We start from the raw sequence: 13111 nt of genomic DNA on the forward strand, positions 1-13111 counted from the left end.
CAGATGCTTGAGATTCATTTTTATCATTTAATATACTTTACTGTCGAAAAACTAGATTCACATACCAAAGTTTTTTCAAACACTTGTTTCTAATAAGTAAATCAGGTGTCGCTTTTTACATTTGACTTTATAGTAATTAAAATTAGCTAACATGAAGATGCTATTCCTTGTTTGCTTTTTAAAAATATTTATTTATTTATTTGGGATAGAGTCTCATTTTGTCACCCTGGGTAGAGTGCTATGGCATCACAGCTCACAGCAACCTCAAACCCTTGGGCTTAAGTGATTCTCTTGCCTCAGCCTCCCTAGTAGCTGGGACTACAGGTGCCCAGCCATAATGCCTATTGTGCTATTTTTTGTTGCCTGGGCTGGGTTGGTGGCTGGCACCGTAACCACTGTGCTATGGGCACCGAGGCCCTATTCCTTGTTAATCCATTCCTGGGTTGGTGGGCATTTAGTCTGTTCACACACTCTGGTGATTGTAAATTGATCTGCAGTGAACAGTCTAGTGCAAATGTCCTTATGATAGAATGATTTTTTTTTTTCTTCTTGTTAGATGCCTAGTAATGGGATTGCAGGATCAAATGGGAGGTCTAATTTGAGTTCTTTTAGGATTTTCCACAGCCTAAATGCCCACCGACCCAGGAATGGATTAACAAACTGTAGTATATGTATACCAAGGAATACTATTCAGCCACTAAAAAGATGGAGACTTTATATCTTTAGTATTAACCTGGATGGAGGTGGAACACATTCTTTTTAGTAAAGCATCACAAGAATGGAGATGCAAGAATCCAATGTACTCTAGTCTCATGTGAAGGCAGCAGAAGCTCTAATACAAGAGGAGGGTAGGGGAAATGAGGGAGGGGGAGAGGGAAAGAGTGAGGGGCATGGGGGTCACGGTGTACCGCACACCTCTTGGGGCATGACACAATTATAAGAGGGACTTTACCTAACAAATGTAATCAGTGTAACCTAATTCTTTGTATCCTCAAAGAATCCTAATAATAAAAAAATAAAGTCCTGCTCCTTGGTGGCACCAGTTAAATGTCACACATGCAGAGGCTACACGCAGGGTAATGTGCTTCTGCACACGTTTTCTCTCGTGTACTCCTAGTTGAAAAGATCAAGGTTGTATGGTACCAGCACCTCTGGTGTTCCTAACACTTGCCATTTGTTGACTGCTCTCTGTTTGCTAAATACATACATTCTGTCATTTGGTTCTCACGGTCAACCCCAGAGAAAAACAACAGCAACCATTTTGCAGGTAACACAAATTAAGACTTAGATTTTAGTAACTTATCCCAAATCTACAGCAAGAAGTAAGCCAGGTGGATTTTATTATTCGTATTTGTGGGTAAACTGACTAGAAGGCTTTCTCAAAATACCCTCGTATTTTATACCCTGGTATAAAATACCCTGGTCTCAGAGCGATCCTGGTTCTTAGACTTCTGATTGAGTATTTGTTCCAGAGTTTTCAAAAGGTTATCTGTAGGTGGTTTAAGATGAGTTTTTCTTTAAAAAATATAAGGCTTTTTGGTGGGGAGAGGGGTGTGGTCCTACCTTAGACTCTTTGCTTCTAAGACCAACTGTTTGTGACCTAAAGAAGCTGTCAGTGCAAATCATGTAAAAGTGACATTTGTCCACAGGGAAGGGTATTCAGGACGCTGAGTTGGGACGTCCACAGTGTGACAGGAGATTCCTCTTCTTCAGCTGTCAGAGGCAGCGTCTCATGTTTTAAAATTGTTCATCTCAGGGGTCTGTCTGGTGTACCTTCCTCAGTCTCCTTGATTTACTTTCTTAAGATAAAATTTGACTCTCACTGTTAATAAAAACTTGCGTTTCCCCACTTTTTGAAAAATCTTATAGGCTGTTGATGGCAATACAGAATAAGAGAAGCCCCTTAAAACCGAGGTCTTAAGAAATTGGTGTCAGTTTTTGCTTTTAGGGAGTAACAGGTTTCTGTGCTGGCTTGAGTGGCCCTAAGGCATTAGTTTTCTTTGTGTCTCTTTAGTTGAAAAGGCTGACTTTGTATGACGATGCAACAGCTCCTGTGTATTGGGGGCTGGGATCTGCACGACACAGCAGGTGCTTTAATTTGATCCACATGCCTAGCTTTGCAGATTAAACCAAAAAACACGCACACACACACACACCATCGGGTCTAACTGAGGGGGGTTTCCAGTTAAGGAGAGTGAGAAGGCCTCCACTCTCACAGACTGCCTTCCCGTAAGGAGAAGCGCGTAATTAAAGCCATCAGTGAGGAAGGTTCCCCTGTAACTGGGCACTTGAAGCCCTCTTGTATCTGGGTCTGTTGGTGGGCTGTGCTGAGGTCTGCAGATCATGGGCCTATCATGGGCCACCCACAGAGGGACCTCTGGGCGTGTGCTGCCTCCAGCATTGCCCCTCCCAGCCTCTCTGAAGGACTCTGAGGAGCTCTGCTGTCTCTGTTTGTAGAACTGTGTCCTGATTTTCTAGAACCGCTCTTGAACACAGCTTCACCCCCCACCCCCGTATTGACCAGTCCACACAGCTTTCTCCCTCTTTTGGGTCCCTACTAAGCTTGCTATGGAACGTAGCCTTGCTAAGTCATGTAGTCTTACTTTGCCCTTAGTCACATTGTCAGGACTTGTCATCACTGGTCAAGGTCTTGGTGGCTCTAACTTCTCCCTCTGAGATGCCTTTGGAAATTCAATATGTTTTCCAGAAGGCACCGATAGAGATGGGCAAGGGGCAGGGGTGGCCAGGGCTTGCTGCATGTTGAAGGAGGGCATATAATGGGCAAAGAGTTTCCAGCTACAAGGAAAGAGGACCATTTGGGGGATGTCATAGTAAGGCTTTGCGAGGAAGGGTGTGGCAGGGTGTGGCAGGGCTGGGCTGGGGACGAGGTTTGCCCAGGAGCCTTGCGGCTGGTCTGAGAGTTCATGGCGTGGCCTCTGCATTGACGCTGCTCTGTAGCTACGACCAGAGCAGATGTAGTCGGCACACACTGGGATTCTGCAGGGCAGGTGCTATAGTTTGGGGCGTCCGTGGAAGCAGTGCATTCAGCATGTGGGTTGGTGCTTGCTGGCTGGATTCTCTCCCGTGAAATAATTTTCTTGTGCTGTTTCCCTTGGATTTGCTTTGTTCGAGGGCAGCGCTAACACGAGCACAGTTTCTCACCAGGACAGCAGGCATGACTTGGCCTTTTGGAACACTTGCTCAAGTTCAGGAGTCCATGGCACCCAGGAGGGCCTCAGTCATCCGCCAGCCTTGTGGGGTGGGGTATAAGGTTGGGGTGTAAAGATGAGGGAACTGTGTGAGGCCTCCCTGAAACCCGGAGCACAGACATGAAGGACCTTCCTGGTCCCTGCAGGGTGGGCCCATCTGTGCTCTCTCTCCCTCACCTCCTGCGGGATCCCAGCTGGCGAGACTGGCCTGTTCTCTTCCCCCTAAGAGGTACGCGGCACTTAGCAGCTTAGGTGTTACCCTGAATGTCGATGGCTATAATTGTGAAGTCAGCAAGTCGCTTCATACATTCCTGGATTCTGGAGTACTGGAGGTGCTGTCAGTCCTTTCCCAGGAATAAACCAAAATGGACTTGGACAGAGCCGTGGACTGAGCCGTCTGTGTGGAGCACGTGTTATTTCCGAGTCCTCCATTCCGAGCCCGCACCCCGTCCTTCACTGCACTGTGGTCCTTGGGAAGGTTCTGTGGATGCTTCTGCTACTTTGAGGGACCCTTCCTGCACTGTGTGCTTCTATGACATTTTTCTTTTATAAATAAAACATTAATGCAAACCATGCTTTTCTAGATCATTAATGTTGTAAGCCCTAAAATGTAAAATGCTGGAAACCAGCTAAATCTGTTTAATGTTTTAGAGCCCTGCTGTCTCTTCCTGTGCTCTGCTGGGCCAGTGTCAAAACACAGACCCGGGGTTGTAAATAGACAGTTCACACTGGAGAGCGGGTGGAGTGTGAGTTCAGTGGATTTCCCAACTGGAAGAGACCATCAGGAATTGCTTTTCAGCTTTCATCTTATTTGCATCGGTCTTCTCATTGCTTCTTATTTCCTCAACACCCTTTCTGTGCTCCTGTCTCAAGGGAAAAATGGAAGCCCCCATCCCTGTGTCCCTGCATTGGGGGTCTCCCCCTGACTGTCCTGTGTGTCCCTGCATTGGGGGGGTCTCCCCCTGACTGTCCCCTGTGTTCCTGCATTGGGGGGTCTCCCCCTGACTGTCCCCTGTGTCCCTGCATTGGGGGATCTCCCCCTGACTGTCCCCTGTGTCCCTACATTGGGGGGTCTCCCCTGACTGTCCCCTGTGTCCCTGCAATGGGGGGTCTCCCCCCAACTATCCCCTGTGTCCCTGCATTGGGGGAGTCTCCCCCTGACTGTCCCCTGTGTCCCTGCACTGGGGGGTCTCCCCCTGACTGTCCCCCTTTATCCCTGCAGACTGCAGAGAGATCTTGCTCCCCATGATGACGGACCAGCTCAAGTACCACCTGGAGAGGCAGGAGGACCTAGAGGCCTGCTGCCAGCTGCTCAGTAACATCCTGGAGGTGCTGTACAGGAAGGATGTGGTGAGTGACAGCTCGGTGCCCAGAAGCTGGTCCTGCCTCACAGTAAAATGTTACGCTTCACTTGGTCAAGAAGGAAAGGCCTTAATTTTAGAATTTTGCCTCCCTCTTTCTCTCTGTAGAGATGTACCCTTCAATTATTTTTATTTGGGCCAGACACCCATGCTCAATGGTTAGGGAAAATTATTTTTATTTTGGCTCAGTGCCCATGCTCAATGGTTAGGGCGCTGGCCACATGCAGTGGTGCTGGTGGGTTCAAATCCAGCCTGGGTCTGCTAAACAATAATGACAGTAACAACAAGAGCAAAAATAGGCAGGTGTTGTGGTGGGCACCTGTAGTCCCAGCTACTTCGGAGGCTGAGGCAAGAGAATCACTTAAGCCTAAGAGTTTGAGGTTGCTGTAAGTGGTGACGCCATGGCACTCTACCAAGGGCAACATAGTGAGAGTCTGTCTCAAACAAAAACAAAAAAAAAATTATTCTTTGTGTGTATAGGGTGATTATTACATTATAGTGTTTATAGTGTTTCCCCTTCTGTGTTGTAAACAGTCTTTTATTTCCTGGATTTTCTGCAAAATGCCTCCCAGGACTTAGATTTCAATCCTTAAAATCAGATAGTAAGGCCGTGCTGTTAGAAGTTGGCTAATTAGCCTGCATTCTTTCTTTTTCAATTCTTATTTTTATTACAATCATACAAGCACAAAGTAGTTTTAAGAAAGCTAGTGGTGGGGGAGGAGAAAACATGGCTGACTGAAGCCAGCTTTCCACAGAGGCTCCCATCCAGAAGGAGAGTTGAGGGACAGGAATTCAGCAAGTAACCTGGTGGATTTGAGCTGCACTAAGAGAGAAGGTTGTGGAACGCACATCAACCCCGCTGAGGCGAGCTGCGACCACAAGGATACAAACAGAAGGTGCAGAATCCATCACCAAGCGGACAGGAGTCCCCTCCCCCATGAGAATGGCTCACAGTGCCCAACAAACAACCGGTCAGAGTTCAAGGGTCCTCCCACTACACTCCACGGGAGAGACCCTATAAAAACTGGACCTACCTCCCCTATGAGGGTGCCACGGCATCCTCCTGCCAGGCATAAAACTGTATATAGTCTCTACCTGGAATTCTGAGCTCCCAGCGCTCCCCTTCGCTCACACTGGGGTCTGGAGGCCAGTCCCGGTTGGTCAGGGGAGAGGGGACTGCACCGGAGTGGCGGTTCCCTGAGGCACAGTGCTACAGCCGTCTTTTGGTGACAATACGGCCGGGCATAAAACTGTGTAAAGTTCTGTGTGTTCTCTGCCCACAGCCCCAGGCTCCCAGTGCTCCCCGCACTCCCCTCTGCTCTCGCTCCAAGGGCTGGAGGCCTGTCCCCCAGGGGTCCAGACTCTTGGGCGATTGCTCGAGGGGTGTAGACAGTGCTGGGCTGCAGCCTATTGGTGCAGACTCTGGGGTACGGGAGCGGAGGAGGGGAGCTACACTGGAGCAGCTGTTGCCTGAGCCATAAAGCAGCAGCCCTCTTTTGCTAGCAATACGGCTCACTACCGAATATTCTGAAGCCACACCCCCTGTCTCCCTGGGCAACCAGAGACTGAGTTTGCCTGAGGCAACTCCAACTTGCAAACCAGGGAAACTCCCAGGGTGGGGATGATCCAGAGGTCCGCTTTACTAAACCTAACACGCACCTGGCCCTCGGGATTGTCAGCCTACAGACAATACAAGAGCAAAGACAAGCTGATTTGGAGCTCAATTCAGCTTCTCTTCTGCAGGGGAACCGCAGAGTTGTTCTGTTCTGTTCTGTCAGTAACATTAATCAGGGGCGAGACTGGACCTGAGTGAAAATCCCTCAACCTTCATCAAGCGCCCGAGGTTGTCAGGCCTCACCTCCTCCTGCTGGAGAGAGGCAGAGCACAGCGGCCTGGCAGACTTCCTTGCGATTCAGGCAGGTACAAACTCTTGGAGTACCGATTCACTACAGGCAACTGGGTCAGCCAACTGCAGGGTTATCAGTGACTGGATGTGAAGTGGTGCAAGGTGGGGAAGGAGGCAGCAACCTTCCCAGACTGATTATTTGGCTGGTGGCTTCTCCTGACTCCACGCAGCACTGGAGCAAGCCACACCAGAGTAGTCACCAGACCCCTGTGATCCAGTTCCCAGAGACCTCTTAAACTCTCACCCGAGACAGGTGCAGACTGAGACAATTGATTTGGACCTTTTTGAACTGAACCAATCGCCTGAGGACAAATCAGGTGGTGCCCTGGGTGCACAGTGGTGGGAGGGTTTGATTTTTCTTTTCCAATTGTTTGCCGGTGGGGGGGCGGGGTGACTAAATTGCTGATACTTCTCCATGGCTGAGACTTCAATCCAGAGTATCTGTTTTACTAGAGTGGAACAGAAACCAGCTGAAAACAAGACAGAACCACTTAACCCCACCACACCAGTCAGGGCCCCAGTTTCTCAGGCCACAACACTGTACAGGCCCTCGACAAAGCCCCAGGGGAAAAAATCAGAGGGAGTAAAACAACCATGGGGCGGAATCAGCAGAAAAACTCTGGTAACATGAATAACCAGAATAGATTAACCCCCCCAAGGAAAGATATGGCAGATGCAATTGACGATCCCATTCATAAACAACTGGCTGAGATGTCAGAAATCGAATTCAGAATTTGGATTGCAGACAAGATTAACAAAGTGGAATTAGGAATTCGAGGAGAAATTCAAAAGTTGTCTCAAGAATTTAACGAATTTAAAGACAAAACCACCAAAGACTTAGACACACTGAAGCAAGAATTTGCAGCCCTCAAAGATATGAAAAATATAGTAGAATCCCTCGGCAACAGAATGGAGCAAGCAGAAGAAAGGATTTCTGACATCGAAGATAAAGCATTTGAACGCTCCCAAACTCTCAAAGAGGAAGAGAAATGGAGAGCAAAAACAGATCATTCTCTCTGAGAGCTCTGGGATAATTCGAAGAAGGCAAATATCCGAATCATAGGGGTTCCAGAAACAGATGAAGTGGCCTCGCTGGGCACAGAGGCCCTTCTGCATGAAATTATGAAAGAGAATTTTCCAGACATGCCTAGAGATTCTGAAATTCAGATAGCGGACAGCTTCAGAACCCCAACCCCAGAACCTCAACCCCAATAAGACGTCCCCCAGGCATATCATAGTTAACTTCACTAAAGTTAATATGAAGGAGAAAATCCTCAAAGCTGCCAGGAAAAATAAAAGCATTACCTTCAAAGGCAAGAATATTAGAATGACTGCAGATCTCTCTGCTGAAACTTTTCAAGCCAGAAGAGGGTGGTCATCAACGTTTAATCTCCTAAAGCAAAATAACTTTCAACCCCGGATCTTGTATCCAGCTAAACTGAGTTTCATTTATGATGGAGAAATTAAATACTTTAATGACATTCATATGTTGAAGAAATTTGCCATAACAAAACCAGCTCTTCAGGATATTCTCAGACCTATCCTCCATAATGACCAACCCAATTCTATACCACAAAAGTAAACTCACTCAGAAACTTCAGATCAAACTCCACAATTTCCACACTGGCGAAAGGATTAAAAATGCCCACTGGACTTTTGAAAAACTCGATATCAAAAACTTCACCAGACTTATCAATATTCTCCATTAATGTGAACGGCTTAAACTGTCCTCTAAAGAGGCATAGGTTAGCTGATTGGATACAAAAACTCAAGCCAGATATTTGTTGCATACAAGAGTCACAACTTAAAAGACAAATACAGACTCAGGATGAAAGGATGGTCGTCCATATTTCAGGCAAATGGTAATCAGAAAGAAGCAGGTGGTGCAATTTTATTGGCAGATACAATAGGCTTTAAACCAACAAAAGTAAGGAAGGACAAGAATGGTCACTTCATATTTGTTAAGGGTAATACTCACTATGATGAGATCTCAATTATTAATATTTATGCACCCAACCAGAATGCACCTCAATTTATAAGAGAAACTCTAACAGACATGAGCAACTTGATTTCCTCCAGCTCCATAATCATCTGAGATTTCAACACTCCTTTGGCAGTGTTGGATCGATCCTCCAACAAGAAGCTGAGCAAAGAAATCTTAGACTTAAACCTAACATCCAACATTTGGATTTAGCAGACATCTACAGAACATTTCATCCCAACAAAACTGAATACACATACTTCTCATCAGCCCATGGAACTTACTCCAAAATCGATCACATCTTAGGTCACAAGTCTAACCTCAGTAAATTTAAAGGAATAGAAATTATTCCATGCATCTTCTCAGACCACCATGGAATAAAACTTGAACTGAGTAACAACAGGAATCTGCATACTCATACAAAAACATGGAAGTTAAATAACCTTATGCTGAATGATAGCTGGGTCAGAGATGAGATTAAGAAAGAAATCGCCAATTTTTTGGAACAAAACAACAATGAAGACATGAACTATCAGAACCTCTGGGACACTGCAAAGGCAGTTCTAAGAGGGAAATTTATAGCACTGCAAGCCTTCCTCAAGAGAACAGAAAGAGTGGAAGTTAACAACTTAATGGTACATCTCAAGCAACTGGAAAAGGAAGAACATTCCAATCCCAAACTCAGTAGAAGAAAAGAAATAACCAAAATTAGAGCAGAATTAAATGAAATCGAAAACAAAAGAATAATACAACAGATCAATAAATCAAAAAGCTGGTTTTTCGAAAAGCTCAATAAAATAGATAAACCTTTGGCCAACCTAATCAGGAAAAAAAGAGTAAAATCTCTAATCTCATCAATCAGAAACAACAGAGACGAAATAACAACAGTCTCGTCAGAAATCAAAAAAATCCTTAATGAATATTACAAGAAACTTTATTCTCAGAAATATGAAAATCTGAAGGAAATTGACCAATACTTGGAAGCACGTCACCTTCCAAGACTTAGCCAGAATCAAGTGGAAATGTTGAACAGGCCCATATCCAGTTCGGAAATAGCATCAACCATACAAAACCTCCCTAAAAAGAAAAGCCCGGGACCAGATGGTTTCACGTCTGAATTCTACCAAACCTTTAAAGAGGAATTAGTACCTATATTACTCAACCTGTTCCAAAATGTAGAAAAAGAAGGAAGACTACCCAACACATTCTATGAAGCAAACATCACCCTGATCCCCAAACCAGGAAATGACCCAACAAGAAAAGAAAATTATAGACCGATATCAGTAATGAATATAGATGCAAAAATATTCAACAAGATCCTAACAAACAGAATCCAGCAACACATCAAACAAATTATACATCATGACCAAGTCGGTTTTATCCCAGGATCTCAAGGCTGGTTCAATATATGTAAATCTATAAATGTAATCCAGCACATAAACAAATTAAAAAACAAAGACCATATGATTCTCTCAATCGATGCAGAAAAAGCTTTTGATGATATCCAGCATCCCTTCATGATCAGAACACTCAAGAAAATTGGTCTAGAAGGGACTTTTCTTAAACTGATAGAGGCCATCTACAGCAAACCCACAGCCAATATCATATTGAATGGAGTTAAATTGGAATCACTTCCACTCAGATCAGGAACTAGACAAGGCTGCCCATTGTCTCCATTGCTTTTTAACATTGTAATGGAAGTTTTAGCCACTGCAATTAGGGAAGAAAAGGCGATCAAGGGTATCCATATAGGGTCAGAAGAGATCAAACTTTCGCTCTTCGCAGATGATATGATAGTATATCTGGAAAACACTAGGGATCTACTACAAATCTTTTAGAAGTGATCAAGGAATACAGCAGCGTCTCAGGTTACAAAATCAACATTCATAAATCGGTAGCCTTTATATATACCAACAACAGTCAAGTTGAAAAAACAGTTAAGGACTCTATCCCATTCACAGTAGTGCCAAAGAAGATGAAATACTTGGGAATTTATCTAACAAAGGACGTGAAAGATCTCTATAAAGAGAACTATGAAACTCTAAGAAAAGAAATAGCTGAAAATATTAACAAATGGAAAAACATACCATGCTCGTGGCTCGGAAGAATCAATATTGTTAAAATGTCTATACTACCCAAAGCAATATATAATTTCAATGCAATCCCTATTAAAGCTCCACTGTCATACTTTAAAGATCTTGAAAAAACAATACTTCGTTTTATATGGAATCAGAAAAAACCTCGAATAGCCAAGACATTACTCAGAAATAAAAACAAAGCAGGAGGAATTACGCTACCAGACCTCAGACTATACTACAAATCAATAGTGATCAAAACAGCATTGTACTGGCACAAAAACAGAGAAGTAGATGTCTGGAAGAGAATAGAGAACCAAGAGATGAATCCAGCTACTTACCGTTATTTAATCTTTGATAAGCCAATTAAAAACATTCAGTGGGGAAAAGATTCCCTATTTAACAAATGGTGCTGGCTGAACTGGCTGGCAACCTGCAGAAGACTGAAATTGGACCCACACCTTTCACCATTAACTAAGATAGACTCTCACTGGATAAAAGATTTAAACTTAAGACATGAAACTATAAAAATACTAGAGGAGAGTGCAGGGAAAACCCTTGAAGAAATTGGGCTGGGTGAGTTTTTATGAGGAGGACCCCCCGGGCAATTGAAGCAGCTTCAAAAATACACTACTGGGACTTGATCAAACTAAAAAGCTTCTGCACAGCCAAGAACACAGTAAGTAAAGCAAGCAAACAGCCCTCAGAATGGGAGAAGATATTTGCAGGTTATGTCTCTGACAAACGTTTAATAACCAGAATCCACAGAGAACTCAAATGTATAAGCAAGAAAAGAACGAGTGATCCCATCGCAGGGTGGGCAAGGGATTTGAAGAGAAACTTCTCTGAAGAAGACAGGCGCACGGCCTTCAGACATATGAAAAAATGCTCATCATCTTTAATCATCAGAGAAATGCAAATCAAACTACTCTGAGATACCATCTAACTCTGGTGAGACTAGCCTATATCACAAAATCCCAAGACCAGAGATGTTGGCGCGGATGTGGAGAAAAGGGAACACTTTTGCACTGCTGGTGGGAATGCAAATTAATACATTCCTTTTGGAAAGAGATATGGAGAACACTTAGAGATCTAAAAATAGATCTGCCTTCAATCCTGTAATCCCTCTACTGGGCATATACCCAGAAGACCAAAAATCACACCATAACAAAGATATTTGTACCAGAATGTTTATTGCAGCCCAATTCATAATTGCTAAGTCATGGAAGAAGCCCAAGTGCCCATTGATCCACGAATGGATGAATAAAGTGTGGTATATGTACACCATGGAATATTATGCAGCCTTAAAGAAAGATGGAGACTTTACCTCTTTCATGTTTACATGGATGGAGCTGGAACATATTCTTCTTAGTAAAGTATCTCAAGAATGGAAGAAAAAGTACCCAATGTACTCAGCCCTACTATGAGACTAATTTAGGGTTTTCACATGAAAGCTATGACCCAGTTACAACCTAAGAATAGGGGGAAGGGGGAAAGGGAGAGAGAGGGAGGGGGGAAGTTGGTAGAGGGAAGGGGATTGGTGGGATTACCCCAGCAGTGTATCTTACAAGGGTATATATGAAACTTGGTAAACGGTCTGTGAAGCTAGTGACTGATGCCCCATGATCCTATCAATGTACACAGCTATGATTTAAAAAAAAAAAAAAAAAGAAAAAAGAAAGCTAGTGGTGCTCTCAAGCGTTACAGTGAGAAGAGCAGCTGTCTGCCCCCTCCCTGCAGGTATAAATTCAGCACTTTTACGCCCTCCCTCACCCAACCCGGTGTTTGCTTTTGCTCGTCTAAATTGGGTGCTCAGTCCACCAAGTATTTCAAACATCAGAAGTGGGTGCAGGCACACGTGGAAAATTCATGCTGTGCCTCCCACCCCGCCAAGCCATATATGTCTTTGCACCTGTGTCCTGTGGGCATACACCTGGGACCTCATCAGGGCTCCAGATGTGAGGTGAAAAGAGGGCCTCCTGCCCCTTTGCTCTCGGCCTGGATAGAGTGGCTAGGATTTTCACATAGATAAGCCTTGTCCTTAGTTTTCTCCTGCATGACTCTAGATGCCATCCTGGTGAGTGTCTGTACTAGCTGGTCGCCTACTCCCGGCCAGCACTGGGTCATTCTCCCAGTGTCTGTTAGTGTCTTGGAAGGAGGAGATCAGATTAAATTTGTTCATGGTGCTGGTGGTTCTTTCATCAGCTCTCTCAGGGTTTTGCCTTTGGAAAGGTTTCGGAAGACTTCACCCAGAAGCCAGCCTCCTCGGCCCCATTCTAGGCCCTTCCCTGGTCTTTGCAGAGGGCTTGGTGGTAAAGAGGTTGTATGGCCAGCCCTCAGGCAGGAGGTGCTGACTCTAGGGAAGGGCCTAAAGGGCACGTTTACTAAGGCTTACAATCCCATCCTGTACTAAATAAAAGACTATATTTTTACCGATAAAAAATGCAGTGGCAGTGCGAATTCAAGGCAGTTTGGTGAGTGTTATTTGAATATCATTTGTTTGTTTGTTCGAGACGGAGTCTTGCTCTGTTGCCCAGGCTAGAATGCTTTGATGTCAGCTAAGTCATAGCAAACAAACT

At 44.6% G+C, this 13111-nt stretch overlaps 1 protein-coding gene across 3 annotated transcripts in view; it reads left to right on the plus strand.

Moving 5' to 3' along the window:
* Positions 1–13111, plus strand: part of DOCK1 (dedicator of cytokinesis 1) — a 510373-nt gene that overhangs the window by 187805 nt on the left and 309457 nt on the right. For all 3 annotated transcript variants that reach the window (XM_053584228.1, XM_053584229.1, XM_053584230.1), the window contains exon 26: positions 4432–4559. In XM_053584228.1, coding sequence (XP_053440203.1) covers positions 4432–4559 — 128 coding nt within the window. The remainder of the gene's footprint in view (positions 1–4431; positions 4560–13111) is intronic.

Source organism: Nycticebus coucang, chromosome 3, assembly GCF_027406575.1.
Source record: "Nycticebus coucang isolate mNycCou1 chromosome 3, mNycCou1.pri, whole genome shotgun sequence".
NCBI lineage: Eukaryota > Metazoa > Chordata > Mammalia > Primates > Lorisidae > Nycticebus > Nycticebus coucang.